Source organism: Hylobates moloch, unplaced genomic scaffold (assembly GCF_009828535.3).
Source record: "Hylobates moloch isolate HMO894 unplaced genomic scaffold, HMol_V3 SCAFFOLD_19, whole genome shotgun sequence".
Classification (NCBI taxonomy): domain Eukaryota; kingdom Metazoa; phylum Chordata; class Mammalia; order Primates; family Hylobatidae; genus Hylobates; species Hylobates moloch.
In genome coordinates this window covers 39,034,014-39,058,308 of record NW_026652294.1, presented here as the reverse complement: position 1 = coordinate 39,058,308, position 24,295 = coordinate 39,034,014, and the positions used below count along the sequence as shown (strand labels likewise).

At 53.5% G+C, this 24,295-nt stretch overlaps 1 protein-coding gene across 1 annotated transcript; it reads right to left on the bottom strand.

The window, feature by feature from the left end:
- Positions 1 to 6,157: 6,157 nt before the first annotated feature.
- On the bottom strand, positions 6,158 to 23,918 carry GUCY2D (guanylate cyclase 2D, retinal). Its single transcript, XM_032138740.2, has 20 exons — positions 23,801 to 23,918; positions 22,766 to 23,495; positions 22,378 to 22,682; positions 19,813 to 20,164; positions 19,374 to 19,458; positions 18,990 to 19,092; positions 18,488 to 18,589; positions 16,937 to 17,017; positions 14,168 to 14,374; positions 13,912 to 14,068; positions 13,253 to 13,402; positions 12,486 to 12,634; positions 11,747 to 11,910; positions 11,460 to 11,652; positions 11,008 to 11,182; positions 10,668 to 10,766; positions 10,488 to 10,582; positions 10,217 to 10,302; positions 9,953 to 10,064; positions 6,158 to 6,372 (listed from the first exon to the last, which is right to left on the bottom strand). The coding sequence occupies exons 2-19, from the start codon at positions 23,484 to 23,486 to the stop codon at positions 9,977 to 9,979; spliced, it is 3,312 nt and encodes a 1,103-aa protein (XP_031994631.1). The 5' UTR covers positions 23,487 to 23,495; positions 23,801 to 23,918; the 3' UTR covers positions 6,158 to 6,372; positions 9,953 to 9,976.
- Between the last annotated feature and the right edge of the window lie 377 nt (positions 23,919 to 24,295).

Genomic DNA, 24,295 nt, shown 5'->3' with positions numbered 1-24,295 from the left:
CCATAACAGAAGGGAGACAGGACTGAAATACTCTAGAGGTTGGGGAAATTGGGTCAATTAGGACTCTTAAATTTGTAAGGAACAGAGACAGTAGAGAGAACTTGAGCAAAGAGGAGAATTTATTATAAGGACAAAGTGCTAGGGATCCAGCAGGGCCTCAGGGATAGCCAAAGGCAGAGACTAGAGTGTTGTAAGAACTTAGGAAATTCTCTCCATCTCTCTCTTCTCTGCATGTTTGTTTTGTCCTCTCTCGTTTTTCCAGTTCTTTCTGTTTCCAGTTTCCAAGGCAGAGAATGAGTGCCACCACAGATCGTGTTTATGGATTCTCTAAGAGGTAGACAGACAGTTTTGGAGTGTCTTTGCATCAACTCCACGTTCCCCAGCAAAGGGCTCTCACTGACCCAGTTTGGGACAGGAACCCACCCCTGGTCCAATTTCCCGTGTCCACTGGGGAGGGTTTATACAAGATGCTAGGCTGGTTGTGCCCACTGGAGGCAAGTTGGCAATGCCAATGAGCTGTGAGGTAGTGTGGATTTCTCAGAAATGATGGGGAGACCATTTCCAGGTAATAGAAAACAAAATCAATATCCCCCATGTGATTTGAGGAAGGCTGCTTGCAGGAGGTAGGTTTAAAACTAGTGTCTGAGGCACTTCATCACTTTCTCCCTAAGCTCTTAAATCCTCCTGCCACCCTGTCTTGCCCCAGATGCCCCTGGTTAAGCCCTATTCCCCTCCCTGGCCTCTGCTCTGGGGCTGCTGAGCCATGCTAAAGAAAAGAACCACGCAGCGGGGGGCCTCTGCAAATGTGAGGACCCCCAGCCCTGGGTGAATAGCCGCCTCCTCTAAGCTGTCTGGTAATTCCCTTATACATTTTCCAAACAGGGAAATCCAATGCGTCCAAGGCCTCAGCTAGCTTTGGCTAGTGGCAGGGTCTTCCCTGGTCAGGGAAAGACACCCTGGCTTCTGGCAATGGCTGAACAGGCCCCATGCTGTCATGGGCTCCAGGCCTCTGGCCCACCTCCACATTCCCTGTGCACCCGCCCGCCGCCCCCAGCCCTGTGATGTCCCTCTTGTTTACGTTGCTATTTGGATTATTAGTGCCCTCTTATGCTGCAGGCTGGGTCTTTGAGGCTGAGAATGCTTGACACTAGAGAGTGGCTCTTTCCTCAGGGTCTCCACACTCAGGGATCCTGGGCCCCAGGAGGCTGAAGACCTGGGAGATCTGGAACTTCACAGAGACCCCCTGCCCCCTGAGCTTCCTCCCTGTCTCGTACCCTCACCAAAGACCCCTCAAACTCTCACCTGACTCCCTGTCCATTTATCTGATTCATGCCAGGCACCCGGCCATCTTTATCCCTGATGACGCCAGAAAGGAAGCTCTTAGGCAGCCTTTACTTCCCGTTAAAAACTTGTGGACTTGGCCGGGCACGGTGGCTCATGCCTGTAATCCCAGCATCTCAGGAGGCCAAGGTGGGAGGATCACCTGAGGTCAGGAGTTCAAGACCAGCCTGGCCAACATAGTGAAATCCTGTCTCCACTAAAAATACAAAAATTACCTGGGCATGGTGGCGCACACCTGTAATCCCAGCTACTCGGGAGGCTGAGGCAGGAGAATCACTTGAACCTGGGAGGTGGAGGTTGCAGTGAGCTGAGATCGTGCCCCTGCACTCCAGCCTGGGCGACAGAGTGAGACTCCATCTCAAACAAACAAACAAACAAACAAACAAAACTTGAGGACTTCATCTCTCCTATTTCTGCTCCCGGCTCAGAGGAAGAGGTTTGCCTTCTGTTGTCCAGAGCTACTTCTATTTCCTCAGGGACTTGGTCCCATCAGTTCTTGCCTCTTTATTAATAGTATAGAGTTTAGATTCCTGTAATGGCTGCTTCCTGGAAGGTCGTGTCACGTGGAACCTCTTAATCTCAGCATCCGGAGCTCCAGGAAGGGAACATTTCAAGTCAGATAGAATTCTATATATATACCATTTCTTTGGAACCTTGAGCCCTCAAGATTCCAACATCATGACCTCAGTTTCAACACAGTTGTCCTTAGTCCTCATGTCACTGCTTTTGGTGTTGCCTGTTGTGGAAGCAGTAGAAGGCGGTGATGCAATCGCCTGGGGGGTATATACATGAAAAAGAAATGGACAGATGTGACTTTGAAAGGCCTACTGAGTCGTCAAACCTCACCCTGAAAACTTTTGTGCTATAGAGGCTAAACCTGAGCTTTGGTGTGTGAAAGGTTCCAAGAATCAGTAAATAAGGGAGTTTCACATTTTTCATTGTTTCCATGAAATGGGAACAAACATACATTTATAAATTGAAAAAAAATTGTTTTCTTTACAACAAATAATGCACAGAAAAATGCAGCCTATAATTTGCTGGTTAGAAAGGCTGTCAAAGAAGTAAGATGGCTGAAATTTACATAACTAATATTTCATAATCTTAGAATTCTCTCAAAGCATGTGAAATAGGAAGAAGGAAGTTCTTGCTCAGAATCTTAGGAAATCACCACTGTTCGGTTATAATCACTGCCTCCTGAATCGTTGAGGAGTCTTTTCTCCATTAGATTTTTGTTTTGTTGTCTCCCAAGTTAATAATATATTTAGATATCAGAGAGTCAGCCAAAAAGGAAAACTTTTATCTCTGGGGAAAAAACATTTAGAAAAATGTATTCAGTGTATCTAATACTGAAATGCAGAAAAAAATTTAATGTTAAAAAAAAAACTACAGACATTGACATGGAAAAGAGATCTAATGTTTTGAAAAAAACTTTATATTAACTGAGTAACATCCTCCTGATGAGAAGTACTATATTAAATGTAAATCCATTATGTTATTAAAAAAATAGTGTAGAGTTTAAGACTTTGGAAAAGTAGAGTCCTGGTGCTCATTTAGTAGCTTTTGTGACCTTGGGCAGTCCAAAAGACCTTTCTAAGCCTCAGAGTTAACATCTGTAAAACAGAAGTGTAATAGACAGTTATCCTTGGATATCCTTAGGGGATTGGTTCCGGGACCCCCTTGGATACCAAAATCTGAGGATGCTCAAGTTCCTGATATAAAATGGTGCAGAAGTATTTGCGTGTAACCTAAGTACAAACTCTTGTGTACCTTAAATCTTTTCTAGATTACCTAATACAATATAAATGCTATGCAAATAGTTGTTATACTGTATTGTTTTTCTTTGTATTATTTTTATTGTTGTATTGTTATTTTTTGTTTTGTTTTTAGATATTGTCTATCTGCTGTTGGTTAAATCTGAGGATGTATAGCTGAGCATCATGGTGCATGCCTGTAGTCCCAGCTACTCAGGAGGCTGAGGCAGGAGAATCGCTTGAGCCTCGGAGGCGGAGATTGCAGTGAGCTGACATCACGCCACTGCACTGCAGCTTGGGTGACAGAGTGAGACTCTGTCCCCCCTCCCCCCTAAAAAAAAATCTGAGGATGTAGATCCCGTGGATACAAATGACCAACTGCACATGCCTCGTGAGATTCTCAAGGTATCAAATGAGGTTTATCAGGTAAAGTGCTCAGCCCAGTTTCTAGCACTTAGCAAGGAAAATAATGCTCCTCCCTCCCCCACACACTCAGAAGATGACCTCACCTTCCACTTTCTTGAAAAAACAGAAACCCTTGATGGAAAGTCCTGGAATGTGCAGCTCCTCCCAGGCCCAAGCTGTCCTATTCTAATCCTCTTTCAAAGGCTTCCCTTCTTCCCATCCAAGGTGATCCCTCCCCGGTGCCTGGATCTATCCCCACTGGACACAGGAGCCTCATTCCCCCGTCACCCCATCCCATGTCTCCCCTGCAGTACTGGCTTCCCCCCTTCAGCATCGTGATGATCTTAAATCTCTCCCTTCTTCAAAAGAGGAGCACAGGTCCTCCAGTTCTGCTTCCTTTCTGGCTCCCAGAGGAGCATCTTTAGAGCTGCATCATTACAGGGCATGTCCTCTGGCCTTCTCTGGGAAGCATTTACTTGGGGAAGGACCAGTTTCTGGGATCAGCTCTGGTCTTGAGATAATCTGAGATCATCTATTTCAGCCACCCCATGGCTGGGCCTCTTCTCCAAGGGCCAGAAAGGCTTCCACCCCTTGGCATCATTGAAGATAAGGGCTTAGCACTGGAGCCTCCTCGTTACCTTTTCAGGGCCTGAAGCAGTCTGGGGCCTTAGTGCAGACCTTCAAAGCTGGGTATGCAGTCCCTCAGGTCTTGTTTCCACTGGGGCCGTGACATACCCTGCCCTCACCCCTGACCTCACCCCTGCCCTGGAAGAGAGTGTGGCAGGAGCTCTGGTGCCCATCCCTTTATCCTTGGATAAAGGCTAAGCCCTGGGAGAGGTGACCCCAGGGACTGTGGTTGAGGACCAGCCAATCAATGCGGGAGAACGCTTGTGGCTTCAGTGGCCCCTGGTTGATAGTTGCAACAGGAATATGTCGATGGAGGCATGCAGCTTGGGAATGGGTGATCAGGGCTGAGAGAGGCCTAGGAGATGACATGCTGGCCAGAGACAAAGGGAATGACGTTGAGGCAAGGCCATAAAGTGCGTGGCTATGGACAGGTGTCTGCTTGGCATAGTGGTTTGGGTGAGGAGGTGGAGTAGATGGGAAAGCTTCCTGTTGAACTTGCAGCCATCAGCACATTGTAATCAAATGGACCAACATTTCATCACCATGAAAACATCACGAGGGTTTTTGTTTGTTTGAGATAGTCTCACTCTGGAAGGCAGTGGTGTGATCTCAGCTCACTGCAACCTTGACCTTCCGGGCTCAAGTGATCGTCCTGCCTCAGCCTCCGGAGTAGCTGGGACTGCAGGTGTGCACCACCATGCTTGGCTAATTTTTGTGTTTTGTAGAGACAAGGTTTTGCTATGTTGCCCAGGCTGGTCTAGAACTCCTAGGCTCTAGTGATTCTCTCTCACCTCAGACACCTCAAGTGCTGGAATTACAGGCATGAGCCACTGTGCCCAGCCATCGTGAAGGTTTTGAGGTATGAAAGAAGAGAAAGAAAGAAAGAAAGAAAGAAAGAGAGAGAGAGACAGACAGACAGAAAGAAAGAAAGAAAAATAACAAGAAAGAAGGAAAGAAGAGAAAGAAAAGAGAAAGGAAAGAAAGGAAGAAAGAAAGAAAAGAAAGAAAGAACCCAACACAACCTGGCTTAAGCAAAGAAAATAATTTGCTGGCCCATGTTGCTTAAACAGCCGGACTTGGCTTTAGGCCCAGTGAGGTATCCCAGCTCAAACAGTAGCCATCAGGCCTTAGTCTCTCTCCATTTGCCAGTTCAGCTCTGTCTTTGTGGTGGCAAGGATCTCTCAATGTCCCATCCTCTCAGCAACCCCCAAGAAGACAATTTCTCCCCATGGCTTCGAACAACGTCCCAGCACCGAGCTTCATCAGCCTGGCCCAGCTCATCTGTCTTTGAGGCCAGAGGAACGGAATGATTGGGCTGGCCTGAAGGGGGAAGTCAGCAGTCAGTTCTAGCCAGTTCCACTGGGATTAAGAATGGGGCACAGATGGCTGCCCACTGCCCAGCAGGACAGATGTAGGAAGGCAGAACAGTCGATGTCCATTACAGGTCATCCTGTCTGGGACCTTGGGCCTGGCACAGGAACAGCTGGGCTCTGGGAAGACTTAGGGGCCAGTCACCCACTGGTGATTTTGGAATAGTCTCTCCTGCTCTGAAGCTCCAGGGGCAGGTTTGTGAGGGGTCAGAGGTGGAGTGTGGGTTGTTGATGAGGTCCTGCCCAGAGACCAGTGGACCTCACCTTTCCCATCTGGGGGCCCTGTTCCTTCAGTCTTGGACTCTGGCTCCCATGGTTGTAGGTGATGGTCCATGGGTCATGGAGTCATGGCATAGACAAGCTCTGTCCTTCTCTTCCTTCTTCTCTCCTGCATACAATCAAGGGATGAAGCCACATCACCCACCTCAAAAGCATCAGAGACCCTGGTCTTTTCCAGAAGCCTGAGAGGCCTGAGACTTCCGCAACTGGTTCTCTGAGCAGAGGAGTTCCTGGGGGCTGTTGGCCCCAGCCACTTCCCCTCTTCAGGCCATCTCTAAGGTTCAACCCTCTCTGAAACCCTCCCTGGAAACGCCAGGGCTAAGCGTTCCAGAGATGGGGGTGTCGAGACTACCTTCCGGGCTAAAAGCAGCACACACCATGACATGGAAGACAGCACGCCTTTATTTCAGCCACCCTCCCAGGACCCAAATACCACGGCACATGGCCTGGTATCCACGGTGCAAGGTCTAGAAGAGCCCGGGGAACACAGCCCAGCAATGCAGTGTCACAAATCCCTGCCAAGGAGCAGTTCACCCCACCTCCTCAAAGGGGGGTGCCTGGGATCCACTGCAGATGGGAAAGGGAACAGGGCCCAGACCCTGAGGAGCGGCACAAAAAAAATAAATAAATAAAAGGCGCCAGGTGAGCCCTGGGACACGCTGTAGTCTCTGCTGTGGGAATTGAAGCAGCAGCTATGAGAGGTCCCTGCTTTGGCCATCACTGCTCTGCCAGCTACAGAGCCATCTCCAAGGCAAGGACAACCCCAAGTGTGGGCTCCTGGCGCATGCCAGCTGGCAGAGGTAGTGTAAACACATCTGAAGGTGGGGGATGCCCAGTGACCAAGCCAGGCCCCGGTGCTCTCATGCACTGGGAGTTGCCCAGGCCCCAGGAACAGGGTGGGGAGGACTTGATTCAGCAGAGCCCTGAGACTGGATAACTGACTGGGTCCAGGAAATAAGATTTCCAGAGAAATGGTGAAAACTGCAGAGAAAGGCAGAGAGAGACTGCCCGGCAGAAAGGGGACTGTGGGGACACAAAGAGAGGAGAATAGAGCAGAGAGGGAGACAGGAACAGAGAAAGGAGAGGCTGAGGCGCAGAGAGGCGGCTGAGGCTTCATCTTTTCCCTTCTCTTCTCCCACTAGATCTGTGAACTCTGGGGTGGGGGTTCCCCCAAGTTCTTCTAGCTGGGGAGGTGTCAGGGCTCTTCTGTCACATCTGGTCACTTGAGCTGGAGGCCAGCCTGGGAAGGAGGCTGAGTGAAGCTGGGAAGGAATCGGCTCAGCCCTGCACACTCCACTTCTACCTCAAACTGGGTCTGCCCTCTGGCTCATCCTCCTCTGCTCCCGGGAGGAGCCCTGCCCAAGCCTGTCCCAGCTAATCCCTCTGCACCTAATCCTGGACTCTTCCTTGAGGCCGCTGAAATCACACACCATTAACTACTCCAGGCCCTTGCAGGCAGGGAGAGAGGGAAGAAAGGGGAAGGGCTGCAGGGTCAGGTATGGGAGGGAAGAGACAGGAGACTGAGAGCTCTATCCACACAGTCAGGTCCAAGGCCAGAGATGTGAATCTGCCCTTCAATCCCTGGGACCTAAGTACAGAGAAAATCTTAAGGAAAATCTTCAAGAATGTAAATAACTTTTAAAAATGTGTGTGTGTGCATGTCCGGGTTTTGTTTTGTTTTTAATCTTTAATTCACCTATTTAAACTCAATTTAAAATGATTTTAAAATGGCACTAAATTGCTCTCTCTAGCAACATCACCTTTGGTAACCAGAACTTAGAAGTGCTGGATTCTTGATGTTCGATACATTCTTCCTTTACCTTTAGGAAGGAGGGGAACGCCACTAAGCTTGTGGAAGTCATGAATCAGCTAAAAAAAAAAAAAAAAAAAAAGGCAACGCCCCCTCCAGGAGCCCCTATAATCCTAATACCTGCTAAGGAGTCCTAAGCTCAATGTCTACAGGCACCAGGCAGGAATAATATAAAGGAATGTTCAGAAAATCCTGGTGTCTTGGAGCTTGTGGGGAGTGGTGACATCTGGATAAGGGGGACTGTTGCTCTTTAGCTGCAGCAGAATGTGGTTAAGTGGTGACACAAGCACCATTGTGGGGCTTCTGATTTCAAGAGAAGAGGGAAATCTGCTATACATTTTTAAAATGTGGAAGCTCTTGATTTTTAAATGTTAGCTCAAAACAAAACACTCTATAGGCCAAACAAAACAAGTTTGGTGGCTAGTTTGTAGCCTAGCTTTATGAGATCTTAGAGATTCTAAGATTTAAAGATCTTAGGGTGATTCAGTTCTATGATTCAGAGACTTTAATGAGCGTGTCAATACTTTGTAGGAACTTGTTAAAATGCAGATCCGGACTTAGCAGGTCTGGGGTGGGGCCCTGCGATCCTTCATTTCTAACGAGTTCGAAGACAGTGCCGACCCTTGCCCGCCAACCACACTTGGCGTAGTGAAGGTTTAGTTCTGGAATTCCCTCTCACTGTCGTATCCCTGGTCAATGATGTCTCCAGTTCTGCCTTCACACTTCCAGGGACTGGATACTCACTACCTCTGGTGGCAGCCTAGATGGTTTCCTAGCCTGCTGCAAACTTCTTCCAGGGTCTGTAGCAATGGTGACGGACACCAAGAGTCAAATGTGCCAAGGCCCAGGCTCTGGAAGGTCAGAGTTTCACAAAGGAAACTTCAACTGGGGACTTGCCAGGACAGGGCATTGAGAATTGTTGCAAAGGTCAGGCGCAGTGTCTCACACCTGTAATCCCAGCACTTTGGGAGGCCAAGGTGGGCAGATCACTTGAGGTCAGTTCAAGACCACCCTGGGCAACATGGTGAAACCCCATCTCTACTAAAATCACACAAAAAAATTACCCGGGCGTGGTGGCGGGTGCCCGTAATCCCAGCTACTCGGCAGGCTGAGGTAGGAGAATCACTTGAACCTGAGAGGAGGAGGTTGCAGTGAGTCGAGATTGTGTCACTGCACTGCACTCCAGCCTGGGTGACAAAGTGATACTCAAAAAAAAAAAAAAAAAAAATTCTAAGCAGAGAGGATGTTCTGTCCAACTGCTTGCTCAGCAGCTCCCAGTTAAACAGAGAATGCTGCTCTTCTTTAGATGTTCTGGTTAGTCAAGGTGTGGCACAATTTCCTTTCCTCAAAGCCTTGAAGCAAGCTTTTCTCTGCACTTGGGCAAGTTCCCTGATTATGCCCACAGAAGCAGCAGCCAGTTCCTGACTGGTGGGAGATGGAGATAGGAATGAAGCTTGAGGCTAAACAGGAGCCCTTGCCCCCTCAGGCCATGTGACAAACCCTGCTCTGGTGGAACAGAACTCCACTTCCTCTGGGGTCGGGGCATCAATCCCAGATCCTCCTTCCTGGGTTCCTGAGAGACACTGGGAAGCGGAGAATCTCTGAACCTCACATCCCCTGATGGACTCAGGGTTCCTGGGGCTGAGGGCCACAAGCCACCCAGCTGTCAGGTGTACAGGGGCCATGGGAACCATTTAGGTCACCCCTCATTTCGCCACTGGGGGGATCACAGCAGAGAGTGCATGACACTTTCCCAAGGTCACATGGCTGGTTTTGCAACCAGCTCTTGTAAAGGCCCAAAATCCTTTGAGGCAGAGCTGGCAGAGTCCACCAGCATTAGACAGACTTCCAGTCACCTATAGCAGCAACTTTCAGGAAAAGGACCTTCCAGAACAATCCTGAGGAAAAGAGGGGTATCTCAGAGGGGAGTCGAGGAAAGGAGTCATGGGGGTTCACCTAGGAAGGAGCGGGTCACGGGTCAGTTTCTTGCAGGAGGGGAGTGGGCACGGCTTCTGCTTTCACATTGTCCTCTGGTGACTGCTGCCCCCTAGAGTTGTCTCTCGTGCAGTGCACAGCCTGTGAGGCTTCTGGGGAAGCCAGGTTTATGCGCTGGGGATGAGATAGGGCCAGGGGAGGGGTCACAGAAGGCCCCGATTACAGAGTTTCCTGAGCCTGGATTCCCAAACCACTCCAGATCTACTGAGCCAAAATTCCTGCAGGGGGTGCTTCCCTCCCAGGGGAAGCCCCGGGGTTTAGGAACGAGCTTGGGCTCTAAGTCCGAAAGGGATCGGGACACCTGGCTTGGGTGGGACGTTCTGCAGGCAGCAGAGGGGACGCGGCAGCTGGGGTGCGGGCCGAGGGGGCAGCACCTGTCCGGGGCCGGGCCTCACTTCTCAAGAGAACTGGCCCGGCCGCGCCTTCTCCAGCTTCCGTCGCCGCTCGGGTGGGATCTCCTGCAGGCTGATGCCGTGGTTGCTGGACCTGTAAGGAGCGGGCGGTGGCCTCAGGGAAGGGGAATGGGGCGTGGGAGGGCAGGGCCCACGTCATCGCTGCCTCGCGCGCGGGGGGTCAGACACAGAGCAGGAGGCAGGGGTCCCTCGTCCCTCGCCCTGCCGCGGAGGCCGGCCCCTCACCCCGGTTGCAGGTCAGGCGGTTTGGGGATGGGCTTGTTGAAGCCGCGTCTGCCCACTAGCCAGAAAGTGTCCTCGGCGCCCTTGCCCTGGAGAGACATGGGAGAGGGAAGGACTTAGGCGGACTGGGGTGAGGGGTGGGAGATCTCGAGGTCTGGATGGAACTGGGAGACCGGGTCAGGAAGGGTGAGCTGAGGTTTGCAGCCGCGGCCCGGGATGGGCGGTGCCTCAGGACAGGGCGGGGCCTCCGGGAGGGGGCGGGGCCCTGCCTCACCTTCAGCTCCGTGCGGCCTCGCAGCTCCACCTGGTAGCCCGAGTCCAGAGCACGGAGAATCCCCACAGTGCTTAAGTTCACGTGGATGCGGTAAGCTGTGGCGGTGGGGGATGCCGTGAGCTCGGGACTCACCTCCTGTGTCCCCCTACCACCTCCCCGTCTTGTCCCCGTCACACTCACGCAGCCCAGTGGACTCCATGCGCGAGGCGGTGTTGACCGTGTCCCCAAACAGGCAGTACCGCGGCATGGTGAGGCCCACCACGCCTGCCACGCATGGACCTGTGGAAATGCTGGGGGTCGGCGGGGCTAGCAGGGCCGGCAGCTGGGCTGCACCTAGGTAGGGCCTTGGGGGATCTTCGCACCCATTATCTCCACCAGCTCCCCAAATAAGCCTTGTTAAGTGCATCCTCTTCAAGGTAAACCCCACTCCCCGCTCCATGAGTTGCCTCCTCTACAGGAAATCTGGAGCCAGGCCCTAAAGAGGGAGATGGGCTGGAGCCTGGGAAGACCCGGGAGTTACCCGAGTGCAGGCCTATGCGGATGCGCACGGGAACCTCAGGCATATGGCGCATGCGGAAAGTGCCCACAGCACTGAGGATGTCCAGTGACATGTTGGCGATCTCTGCCGCGTGTCGCTGCCCATTCCGCTGGGGCAGCCCCGAGGCCACCATATAGGCGTCCCCTATTGTCTCGACCTGGGGGAAGAAGGAGTTGTGTGAATTTTCTTTTGAGCATTCCTCCCCCAGTACACGAAGCGATTGCCTCTTGTCACGGGGCCCACCTGGGGTTAGTGCAGAACCAGGTTGCTAGTGGAAGGACTGAGCTGGGGACTGCAGGAATAAATAAGGGACAGGAGGTCTGGGAAAGAAGATTGATTGGCCAGGTAGGCTAGGGGCTGCGCAAGAAGGGCTGGGCTGGAGGCTGGTGAAGCTGAATTGAAGGTCAAGAGGGCTTGTCCCCTACACACTTCACCTTGTAGACATCGTGGGAACCAATGATGGCATCAAAGAGTGTGTAGAGATCGTTGAGCAGGTCCACAACCTCAATGGGCTCACTCATGGCAGAGATTGTGGTGAAGCCCACAATGTCACTGAAGTACAGGGTCACTTGCTCAAAGTACTCGGGCTCCACTGGTGTCCCCGTTTTCAAGGCCTCAGCCACGGACCTAGGGATGGCAGGCAGTGAGTTCACCTGGGGGCCACTCTGCCTGGCTGGGCTCCAGCTGCCCTCCCAGGCCACCCCTTCCCACTGGCACCCACGGAGGCAGCATCTGTGTAAGCAGCCGGTCTGTCTTCTGCTTTTCCAGCTCCAGCTCCTCCGTGCGCTCCCGGATCAGATCCTCCAGGTTACTAGAGTACTGCTCCAGCATCCGGAGCATCGAGTCAATGATGTTCGTCTTCCGGCCCTTGTTGATGTTCTTGAACTAGCAGTAGAAGGAAGCTGGTGAAGCTGCTGAAGACCTGGGTTGCCATGCCCTCCTTATGCCCCCCTCATGGGCCCTCTCACAGAGCTGTTCACTCTGAACCCCCCACCCCCCGCCACCATTCATCTACTATTCGTCAAGCACCCCTGGGGTGCTGGGCACTGTGTTTTCAGACATGATTAGGAGGCACATGGGAAATGAGGGTTCCCAGAGGTCAGTTGTTCTCAGCTAGTAATTGACAGGGCACTGGAGCCAGCCCAATCGTTGGACTCCCAGGCCAAGGATCCTTCTGTCACAGCAGGCCAAGCACATACTTGGTTCTCAATCAATGTTATTTGAATTGAATCGAATATTCCTCCCACCCAGACAGAACTCTATCTCTCACTCCAAAAGCCTCCACAGCCCCCATTCTAATTCTGCCCCACCAAACCCGGAGTCCTCAGGCTACTCCTTAGGAGGTAGCCTGGAAGGCCAGAGGTCCTGCCAGCCTGCCTGCCTGCAGCTGTCTCAGGTTGCTGACAAGCAGCTGGGATCCCAGAGGCCAGCCCAGTCCTTGCCCACTCCCAGCCCCTGACCAGGTCGAAGGTGTGGTCCATGGAGGGCCGAAGTTCCGGCTGCTCTGCCCAGCACTGCTTCATCAGGTGGATACACTCGACAGGTGCCTGGTCCATGGATACCAAGGGCCGACACAGTGGAGGGGGGCTCCGCACCCTCTGCACCACTTCTGGAGGCATGAAGGGACAGTGAGGAGGAGTGCCCCAGAACACAAAAGCTGCCTCTGACCCTGGCCTGACTGTTGAAGACCAAGATGTGGGAGGGGGTGCCTGGCAGGGGTTTCTTTACATCAGAGCTTCAGTGTGTGTATGTGGAGGGACAGTATAGTGTGGAAGGGGGTTGCTAAGAGGACTTCGAACTCTGGGGGTCAGTAAGAGGTGACACAGGCAAAGAAACTAACATTTATTGTATGTAAGACAAGTGAGGGATAGGTGATCAAGTAGCTTGCTCAGAGTCCTGTGGAGAAGGGATGCAGATCGGAATCAGATTGGACTACCTCTTACACACTCTCCCTCCCCTGCTCCTCCCAGGGACCCCTGAGAACAGAGAGGAGCCTGTTCTGTCAGTTGTGGGAGCAGTTTGGGTCCAGGATCAAGAAAGAGGAAGCTGTTGTAGTCTGGGACCTAATGAACCACCCTCCCCACCCTGACCATGCACAGCTTTAAGGGGGCTTCCGTATAACTGAGTTTCATCACTGGGCTTTGCTTAAGAGGAAAGAGTGAGGCTGGCTCTGTTCTAACTGCAGGGTGCCCCTCTGGCCCGAACTCCACGCACAGGGCAGCCTTACCCTCGGGAGTGAGCTCCAGCATGGCGTAAGGGGCACTGCGGCACACTACTTCTTGCATGATGATGGCCAAGCTAAAGACGTCGCCGGCCAGCGTTCCCCGGCGCTCCAGGGCCGGGTCCCTAAGCAGCTCCGGGGCTGTCCACAGCTGGTCTGGGGATGGGGAAGGGGCTGAGGGGCTGCTGGGGAAAGACTCCCGCCCTCACCAGAAAGCCCAGGTTGGCACCCAGACACCACCAACCCTGCAGCCTGAGACCAGTCTGAGACCCTGCAACCTGAGACCAGCCCTACAACCATCTCTAGGAGCCATCTCAGAGAAAGCCTGGCCCTCACAAACAGGCCTTGCCCTTCAGATAAGGTGGTGCCCAGGGAAGGCTCCGTCTCTTGGGCACAAGCCCCACCCTCAGGCAAACTTCCAATTAGAGCAAACCCAGCTGCAGGCAGCTCAGGCACAAGTCCCGCCCCCAGCAGCCCCGTCTCCGTCTCTGCAGTCACAGAGCCCACCCTCTCAGAGGCCACGAGATCTTTTCTGTAGCAGGACTTGTGTCTGGTGGATGTGGGATGGAGAGAGTGCGAGGGCAGAGCTGGGGAGGAAGCGGGGGAAGAGGCCCTTGAAATTATGGGGATCCCGGTGGATGCTCGTCTGCGCAGGGGACTCTTACCCTCCGCTCTGGGAGGCTCCGGCAGCACCTTCTGCGCTTCCAGCAGTCTCCCGTGGCCGTGGTCAGTGATCTTGAGTACGAATCTGCCATCCACTATGCAGTTCCGTGACTTCAGCCGCCCATGAGCTACACCTCGATGGTGCAGATACCTTATTCCCTTGGAATGGGTAGGGTAAGAGGCAGCCTCAGCCTGCTTGGTTCCCTTGCTCCCCATCCCTGCCCCCAGGACGTCACCCCACCAGCCCCCAACACACACCTTGATAAGGTCCAGCAGGAGGGAGGACTTGAACATCCAGTCCAGCTTTATTTCTCTCTGAGCGAGGAGGTCCTGAAGAGAGCCCCGCGTGCAGTGCTCTGAGACCACAGCCAGGTTGCCCTCCCAGAGGGCCGCAGGGCCTTCTGCTCCCCGAGCCAGGAAGAGCCCGAGGTAGAGGGCCACGTTCTCATGCCGGAGCTCCTGGAGCTGAGAGGGGGAAGTTGACTGGCATTTTCTGCCCGGGGCAATGTGGGGAAGGGGCTGTTAATCAAGATCTGTTTTTGAGTATCCAGACTCAGAAGATGAGATTTTTACAAATGGTGGATGAAATGGTTGATAGGGTATGTAGGGGGGCTCTCTTCTGCACATGGTTCTATTTTTGGAAAAAACAATACAGTCAAAGGCCACTGTTCGGATACTGAGTATGGTTTAGCCTAATGCTGTGAATGAAAAGACAACTTTGCATTGGTGATTGGGACCCAGGCAGGTTCGGATTTATTGATCAGAAGCCTTTTTTTTTAGACACGAGGTCTCACTCTGTTGCCCAGACTGGAGCGTAGTGGCATGATCATAAATCACTGCTACCCTGCATTCCTGGGTTCAAGGGATCCTCCTGCCTCAGCCTCCTGAATAGCTGGGACTACAGGCTTGTGCCACCATGCCTAGATAACATTTTCAATTTTTTTTCTGTAGAGATGGGGGCCTTGCTATATTGCCCAGGCTGGTCTTGAACTCCTGGCTTCAAATGATCCTCCCACCTCAGCCTCCCAAAGTGTTGGGATTATAGGCCTGAGCCACCACACCTGGCCCCAACCATAAAACTCTGAACTGCCTGGGTCTTAAGGGAAACAGCTCATGAAGGAGAAGCTCCTGGAACCACCATCCTCTCCTTCTGATTTAACAGCCTTTGCTGGGAGAGCCAGGGAGGAGCGGTGCCACTTTCTTTCTTTTCTTTTGTTTATGTATTTTTTTTTTTTTTTTTAGACAGAGTCTTACTCTGTCACCCAGGCTGGATTGCAGTTGTGCAATCTCGGGTCACTGCAACCTCTGCATCCTGAGCTCAAGCAATTCTCCCGTCTCAGCCTCCCGAATAGCTGGGATTACAGGTGTGTGCCATCATGCCTGGCTAATTTTTGTATTTTTAGTAGAGATGGGGTTTTGCTATGCTGGCCAGTCTGGTCTTGAACGCCTGACCTCAGGTGGTCCATCCACCTCAGTCTCCCAAAGTGCTGGGATTACAGGCGTGAGCCACCGTGCCCGGCCTGAAGCTGTGCCACTTTCAAAGGACACCAGAAATGGCATGTGCCTGCAACCTGGCCGGGGGCTGCTTTGCTTGGCGTTACATCATTGTATCAGTCAGGTCTGAGACCCCCACCCTCCCCAAGGTAGGGAAGACAGGACTGACTGCTCTGCAGGACAGTGCCCTCACAATCGGGGCATGCTGGAAAAAATGGTGGCTTAGCTGGCTGACTGGTGCCCTTTCTAGCTTTTCCCTCCACATGCCCAATAAGGGGATACTTTTCTTTTCTTTCTTTCTTTTTTTTTTTGAGACAGAGTCTTGCTTTGTTGCTCAGGCTGGAGTGCAGTGGCGCGATCTCGGCTCACCGCAACCTCCATCTCCTGGGTTCACGCCATTCTCCTGCCTCAGCCTCCCGAGTAGCTGGGAATACAGGCGCCCGCCAACACGCCCGGCTAATTTTTTGTGTTTTTAGTAGAGACGGGGTTTCACCGTGTTAGCCAGGATGGTCTCGATCTCCTGACCTCGTGATCCGCCTGCCTCAGCCTCCCAAAGTGCTAGGATTACAGGCTTGAGCCACCGCGCCCGGCTGATAGTTTTCATTTTAAACACCTGGTGTTAACTGGTGATCAAGTTCATTAACCCCCATACACATCGTCCACTTAAGTCACTGCATCTGTGACCAAGAGCTCCTGTAGAGGAATCAGGGAAGGAGGCCAGGCCCAGGCTTCATGGCGTGGAGGTAAAGGGAGACACTAAGGTTGTAAGGACCAGAATAAGCCATTACAGCCTTCTTGCCAACCTGCCACTTCATTCAGAATGTCTAGGGCTATTCTGCACAATTGGCCTGACAGAACCGGACTCATTTTTTATTTTCTATCATTAGCTCAACAAACATTCACTGGGTCTCTCTAATGTTCCAGACACTGTGTTGGGTGCTGGGTTACAATGGAGGGGAATAAGGAGGCCCTCACTCAGCTTACAGTCCAGCGAGAGAGGCAGAAACAAGTAAGCAGACAGATGAACATACAATTGCACATTGCAACAAGATCAAAGGAAAGAACTAGTGGTGTGACAGAGAATAATGAAAGCCTCCTCCAGGGTGGAGGAAACACTTTTTTTTTTTTTTCTTTTCTTAATTTTGACAGGGTCTTGCTCTGTCACCCAGGCTGGAGTACAGTAGTATGATCACAGCCCACGGTAACCTCCAACTCCCAGGCTCAAACAATCCTCCCTCCTCACCCTCCAAAGAGTAGCTGGGACTACAGGCATGTGATGCCACACCCAGCTAATTTTTAAATTTTTGGAGAGATAGAGTTTCTTTATGTTGCCCAGGCTGGTCTTGAACTCCTGGCCTCAGGTGATCATCCCTCACATTTGCCTCTCAAAGTGCCAGGATTATACGTATGAGCCGCCACACTCAGCCAGAGGGGACACTTAACTGAGACCTACCTCTGTACCCAGCTGCAAAGAGAAGGCAAGAAGGGAGAAACCGATGGCCACCTAGGCCCCATCACAGGCCCAAGTCTTACCTTGGAGAAGGCCGTCTTGGTTGCTGGGCGGATAGCTATGTGCTGATCCCCTGGGAATTTCTTCAGCCAAACCCTGTCTCCCTGCAGCAAAGAGGATGGGGGTAGGGAACTCAGTCTCTCAAAATCCCATGATGGGGAGCCCTAGAACCCCTCCCCCGCCATTTCCATTGGCTCACTGTCCCAGAATGCATCTTCCATGTGACAAAATGCATTGAAGCAAGGGGTTTGATGTATGCCCATCCGCTTCACAGCCAGCTGGGAGAGGGCCCACCCCTGGATGACAGAGATTCAGAAGCCATGGATGGCTGTCCTCACCACCCCAGGTGTGCCCACCAATAGTCCTATTAAGTGTATTAATACAACCACAAGTGTCATCGACATTGCAACCCTCATCACCATCCACTGCCATGAGACAGCATGTTCTGGCAGTAAAAAATCTGGGTAGATCAGGCTTTATTGAAAACTAACTGAACTACAGACAGCTCCCCTCCGGATGCCGGACCTCATCCTCAACTGTTGGCAGGGCCGGTTCGTGGGCATGGGACCTGTGCAGTCACACAGGGCCTCGTGCTCTGAAGGGCCGGAGCTTGGTTCAGTGACCTCCTGCCATCATCATGAATGAACGAGGAGCCCCTCATTTCTATCTTGCCCTGGATCTCGCAAATTATGCAGGTGACCCTGTCTGTTTATAAGGGATTTGGACAAGAAGGGAATTTAGAAGGGAATTGGGGTTTAGTACTGACCCCTAAGGAGCATCTGGAAATAAATGTGGGGAAATTTTTAACTGTCACAAAAACTAGGAGCTACATTTAGTGGACAGGGCCAGAGACAAGAAACACTAAACATTCTTCAAGGCACAGAGTAGTCCCATACAATTTAGGACAATCTGCCCCAAATGACAATAGTGCCTCCTCTGAGATTTGGCCGTGATGATCTCTAGGTGACATGATAGGAGCCTCTGCATTCCTTCCCATGACCTGAAGCCCAGGAGCTCTAAATTTCTACTCTCTTGATTTGCTCAGCACTCTCAGCTCTCTCTGAATCTGTTCTCATTATCTCCCCTCCACTTGACCACATTCAGATTTACCAGCCCCAAAGTTAATGTCCTAACACTTTTTTGTGACTTTCTTTTCCTCCTCTAGGGGTTGCTATTCCTGAGTCTGGTCTGGATTGGGTGGAAATGGTGAGCGGCAGGGCCAGATGCTCTGACCAGGCTGGAGATGGTCTCAGTGGCCACACCAGGTTACATGCTGGTCCCAGCATGCTCCCTGGCAGCTCCAGCCTCCAGTCTCTGGGTCACTGTGATTAGCTTTTGAGGAGCACTTACCCAGATAGTGGCTAGAGAAAAATCCTTGGGGAGGGAAGATTCCTAGGTGCTTCCCTTTGAGGGATCCATGACCTTTCCCTAGGTCCTGTCTGGGCTCCCATCCCCCATCTCCTGGAGCCTGCAGGATTTGACATGACTGCATGTCCTCTTGAGAGTGCGCCTCCCCTCTGCCCAGGGCCTGAGCATTCTTCCCTCACTGTCTCTCTGGCTGGGGGCAGGCTCACCTCATAGACACCAACGTTGGGGCTGTCCAAGGGTTGGCTGGGGCCACTGCGAATGTCTGACATGCTGCGGGCAGCCAGACTTGATCGACTCCCCTGGGCCACCTAGCAGGTAGAGGTCAATGCAAGAGGTCAAAATATATTCTGGTGTCAGAGTCCTGGGTTGAGGTCAGGCTGTTTTGGGGATTTAAAGATGGGAGGCAAAAGAATCTCAATGAGGGAAGGTGATAATGACATTACTCCCCAAGTGCAAGCTTTACAGTTTACAAAGCAAACATTCATTTTCTTGTTGGAGCTTCACCTCCCCGCCAGGAAAGTAGTCAGGACAGGTACTGTTACCCTTATTGCACAGATGAGGGTGCTGATCCCTAGACTTCAGACTTGGGACAGAACTGGGGTAGAAATCAGGCTTCCCAAGTAGGGAGCTGGGGTCCGGACTGGCCCAGGGAAGGAACCAAATTTACAGAAAGAAGACAACTGGCTCCTGCCTGTCTGCCTCCCCCACCTTTCGAGAGGTGCCCCCATGTGGGTGGAGAAAGGTGATGTCGTCCACAGTCAGGATGATCTTGTTGGGGCCGGAGACCATTTGAATGTGAAGTAGCTGGTGCCTGGTGGAGAAAGAGGTCATCTCCACCAAGGGCACCAAGGTCCGTGAGAAGAGACCAGCAGGGGATGGGGTGGAGGGATCATGTTGGCTCAGGGGAGGGGTCCTGGAGGGCAGCCATCCCCAAACCAGACATCCCCTGGGACTCTACCAGCCCACCAGAACACCCTCACCCCAAGAAAAATCTCCTCTTCTACTCTTGAGGGAACCCAGCCTGCTGTTTTTGCTGCAGACTTCCATTTCTGGCACAAGCTCACTTCCTACTTACCTCATTCCACTACTCACCTCACATAATGGGCCAGGAAGGCCCCAGCCAGCCCCATCCCAACCACCAGGAGGAAGCCAAGAAAGACGAGGCCTGGCTCCAGTCCTGAAGGGACAGTGACAGGAGGTATACTGAGGAGCGATGCCAGGGGAGGCCTCTTCTCTAGGGAGGCATGGAGTCATGCCAAATGCTGGCCTCTCCAGGAAAGGGGGATGGGGCCCCAGAGAGGCTCTAGGGGGAGGTCATAGTTTCCTCAAAGGGAAGAGTCTGGGAATGCTAGAAAATTTCCAAGAGGGCTTTGGAGCTCAGCAAGAGAGGGGTCCTGTGCAAGCCAGGGGCTGTGAGAGGGCCTAGAAGGGCATCGAAGATGGATTACAGGATAGGAGTCCACTCTCTTTCATCACTTTGCGGATGGTCCATGGTGATTGTCTCAGTGGGGGCTGGGGTGCTCGCCCTCACCTCCACCGCAGATGTTGTTTGGATCGAACCAGCACGAGGGGTCTGGCCCGGGTGCTGATCCTCCACGCGGGAAGTGCATCCGGGTACCGGCGGAGAGGAAGGAGCCCCGGGCAGGATCCAGCATGTATGTGGCAAAAAGCCGGTCTCCCGCCGCATCCGTGTCTAGCAGCACGAATGGGGGCTCCTCGTCTCCTCCTAGGTCCCCGCAGAAGCCAGGGACCTGCGCATCTCGGATGTGGCGGGCCACAGTTGCTCCTGCCACCCATCTGCCACCCGCGGCAGCCCGCGCTTCTGCCACGCCCCTTGCCAGCAAGAAGACCGCGTCGTAGATGGTGCCAAAGAGTGGGGAGACCTGGAGAAGGAGAGTAGGGGCTCAGAGGTCGGGGTCACAGCCCACAGACCAGAATTCCCTGGCCGCGCCAATTCTTTCACTGTCAAGCCCAGGGTATCCACTGTTGCCACCTTCCAGTTAGTTGTTCCCAGGATCCCTCCCCATTGGCTAACTCTTCCTCCCTCCCCATTGGCTCTCTCTTCCTCCCTCTCCATTGGCTCTCTCTTCCTCCCTCCTCTATTGGCTGTCACACCTGCTCTCCCCACTAACTGGTTCCTCTTTTCAGGACTCAGCCTCCTCTCTGACCATTGGTTGATTCTAATTCTCCATCACCTGTAGATCCTCTCTTCTTCCTGTTGGTTGCCCAGCATATAGTTTTAATCTCATCACCTACCATTCACCTAAAAGCCTTCTCACCTATCTTTTGGTTGGCTTCTATTTTCTGTTTTTCCTTAAAAAAAAAAAAAAAAACTAAACTAAACAAAAACAAAACAAACAAAAGACCTTCACTATTGTTACCACCCGATCTTATCAGGCCTCTCTATTATTCCCAGTTGCCATCTCTCAGAGAGCCAGGCACTGTGCAGAGCACTAAAGATGTATCAGTGTACAAGACAGACCCCGAATCAAGGAAACTTTCTTCTTGCCAAAGAGACAGGGGTGTTCAGGCAGTGCAAATGAGTAAAATGGGGGAAACTGAGGGAGCTGCAGAGACAGGAATGGGTGTCCCCAACCTAGGCTGGGGACAGAGAAGGAGCTGTTAGAAGTGACCATCCTTCAGGGGATGAGTCAGAATTATCCAGGAGAGGCAGGGACAAGAGAGAGGAAACAGCACACTCAGAAGCTCAGAGGCAAAAGAGAAGGACACATTTAGAGAACCTAGAGTAGCTTGGTCTGGCTGAAGTTCATGGGAGGTGGAAGAGAGAGAAAGACAGGAGACCCGGTAAGCCATGTGGAGAGGCCTGCATCTATACAGGGCAACAGAAGCCACTGTGAGGCTTTGAACAGGGTCATGACAGGGTGAGATCTGTCAGATTTCTGAAGCTTGATCTGGTTGTTGGGTGGAGAAAGGTGTTAGGCAGGTGAGTGTTGAAGCAGAGACCATCTGAGAGATTATGTTTTGGGATTTGGGCTGGGGGTGCTGTGGCCTGACTCAGGGCAGTGACGGTAAAGATGGAGAAGGTGGATGAATTCAAATGATCTTTAGGAAGTAACAGTAACAGGGCTTGATGCCTGGAAGTGGGGGCAAAGAATTCAAGGAATCAAGGGTGACTCACACACTCAGAGGCTTGGGCAGTTTGGGCAGCGGAGAGGACAGCCGTGGTACTTACTGAGAGCTGAAGGGCTTTTCTCTCTCTACTTTCTCAACCTCCCTCTCTCCACTGACCGACCCTCTCTCCATCCCATCTCACTATGATTCCTAACTTGTATTCTCTTCTGACTATTCCCATCACTGCACCCACCCCAGCCCCCTCCATTGGCCACCTCCAATCCTCTTGGAAGAATCTAGGGGCATTGATGGGAAATTGCAACTCCTACGACCCACAGCCTTCCCTCATGCAGCCCCCTGTGAGTTGGGCCTTTGTGGTGGTTAATTCACTGCCCATTGACATTTAAATTCCCTTCTCATAGTGGTTTCTAGTCCTCTTTTGTGGCTGGAGTAAAGTCAGATGATCTGAACTGGGATTCTGGGGACTTGGGGATCCCTAGGTGTTAGCTGGATGTTGGAAATACACTATGGATCTGGCTAGGATTGTCCCTGGGTCCACCCAGGGAACTTTCTGCTTCTTGCAAGGTGTCTAGGCCCTTGAAAAGCTAAGACCACCAGATGAGGCCCCAGAGGAAATACCTGTGAACTAGGGATGAGGTTTGGATTGGCATCCTCCCTCCTTCCTGCTTTCAAGAACACCAAGTATTTATTGTAGACAGCTGGGAGTATGTGGTGGTGGAAATGGGTTTACTTTGAAGCCAATTGCAAAAGGTTTTGCAGTTTACAGTTCATTAGAGTTTACTGCTTGATGCTGGACTTGAGAGGTCTCATTGCCTACTCTCTGGAGGCAATCCTCGTACACTAAGAGACCCCAAATGGGGCCAGAGCCTCTACATTACCCAGGAAACTCCAAACAGCTAGAGCTGCCAGTGGTTCTTTCTCCATCGGCTGCATCCTCCTCTCCCCGCTTTGGCTGTCCTCTCCCCTCTCCCTTGCCTTCTTCCCTCCTCCTGGGACCGTCTACCTGCTGCAGATTGAGGTCAGAGGGCAGCTCGCGGTTCTCTTGGGCCCTGCGCAGGCTGTCCAGCACGCTGCCTTCAGAGGGACAGTGGCGCGTGAGGGTGAGCACGGCATCATGGGCCCTGCGAAGCTGGGAGCTGTTGGCGAGTGCGCCCAAGGCCTCCGGGCCTGGGGACAAGGCGTAGTGGATCGTGTCGAAGGGCAGGAAGACCAGGGAGCCATCAGTCAGGCCCAGCTCCTCTGCGGCCTCCAGGAGGTAGCGCTGCTCCTCGCCACCCAGCAGCACCGAGTGCATCACCATGATCACTGCTGCGGACAGAGGCTTGGCTCGCGGCGCCGCCCGGCTGCCAGCAGGACCCGCCGACCTCCTCGCACCCTGCAAGGGAGCCTACCTGTGACCCTGGGCCCGTCCCGAACCTTCCTCAGGGCCTCCCGGGCTCCAGACAGGTCCAAGGGCTCCATGGAAGTCACGGAGGCGACGGGCAGGCCCCGGGCCCTGAGTGCCGTGGATAGTGAGCGTCCCGCCTCCACCCACAGGTCCTGGGGGGCGGTGACCAGGGCCACGCGCGCCCAGCCGAATGCGCGAAGCAGGGCGTAGAGGGCATCCGCGGCGGGGGTCACGGCAGGGGCCGTGGTGCCCTCCGCCTGCGTCCAGGGGCAGCCCCAGGGCACCAGCGCGATCCCGGCTTCTTCGGCGAGCAGCTCGGCTGGCCGGCAGGCCGCAGGGTTCACCGGACCCACGAGGCCCGACACGCGGGCCAGCGCGGAGGACACGGCCCCCAGCGAGCCCGGCGTCCGGCACGGCTCGGGCAGCAGCGCTACCTCGAAGCGGGGACCGCCTGCCAGGCCGGGGTCGCGGTTCAGGCGGGCGGCGGCCAGGCGGGCGGCCAGGTCCGGGCGGGCCCGGGAGAAGATGGGGTCGCAAGCCCAGGGGCCCAGGACCCCCACCGTGAACACGGCAGAGAGGGCGGGGGGCTGCAGCAGGAGCAGGAGCAGCAGGAGCGGGAGCCAGGGCAGGGCCCGGGGGAGGCAGGGCAGGGCCGGAGCCCACTGCGCGGGGCCGCAGAGCCCGGGGTCCGGAAGCCCACCCGCTCGGCGGGCACAGGCGGTCATTGCCGGCTTCTGCGAACACAGACGGAGCAGGCTGAGCGACTGAGACCCCTGGCCTCCCCTGGGGCTCTCCCCGTAACCCCGAATGTCTCCAAGCCCGAGTAACCCATGGGATGATTCTGCTGCTACCGCCCCCTCCAGAGGCTGGGAAGACTAACCGGGGCCCAGGACACCGCCCCGAAGCCCCCTTCTGCCGCCCCGGCTTCCCGCTCTCACCCGGCCTACCCCTCCCCCAGTCGGAGGCGTCAGGGATCAGCAGGGACTCGCCCGCGCCCTCAGACCGACCATATCCCAGCGGAGGGGCCTCTGACACTTACAGGGAAGTCCGGGGCTCGGGCCCACGGCCCCGGTGAGGGGTCACAGGGCCGGTCCCCCTTTTGACGCCCGCCCACAGGTCTTCCTTGCCAGCCCAGGCCAGGGCGGGGGCGTGGGTACAGCCGGCCAGAGCCCTTAATCTCCCCAAGCTGATTAGGGTCCTTAATTAGGCAGGGAGGGGCGGGCTAGTGAAGGATGAGAGCCCCTACTGCGCCTTTCTGGGGTGGGATCTGTCCTGGCTTCCAGGTAGTCAGCCAGATCCTTTCCCCTCCATGCCTTCCAGCCCCCCACATCACCCTCATCACCACCACCCCTGCACAAAAGCAGCCGCAGGTTCCCCTTTCAGCCTTCGGCCACACTGCCCTGCTCAGCCAGAAAGTAACAAGTGCCTGCCCATGGACAGCTGTGGGTAATCCGTGCTGGAGAAGAAACTCTGATCCCAGTCCCTTTCCTTACAATCTTCTGTTTCCAGTTCGGCCAGCTAAGTTCAAGCTCCA

What these genes read in the sequence shown, in the direction of transcription:
- GUCY2D (XM_032138740.2), bottom strand. Translation starts at nt 23,486, where the DNA reads ATGACCGCCTGTGCCCGCCGAGCGGGTGGGCTTCCGGACCCCGGGCTC. An exon ending in CTGACCTCAATCTGCAGCAG is followed by an intron (nt 20,165 to 22,377) that starts GTAGACGGTCCC and finishes CTCCTTCTCCAG; the next exon opens with GTCTCCCCACTCTTTGGCAC. An exon ending in AAACAACATCTGCGGTGGAG is followed by an intron (nt 19,459 to 19,812) that starts GTGAGGGCGAGC and finishes CTGTCCCTTCAG; the next exon opens with GACTGGAGCCAGGCCTCGTC.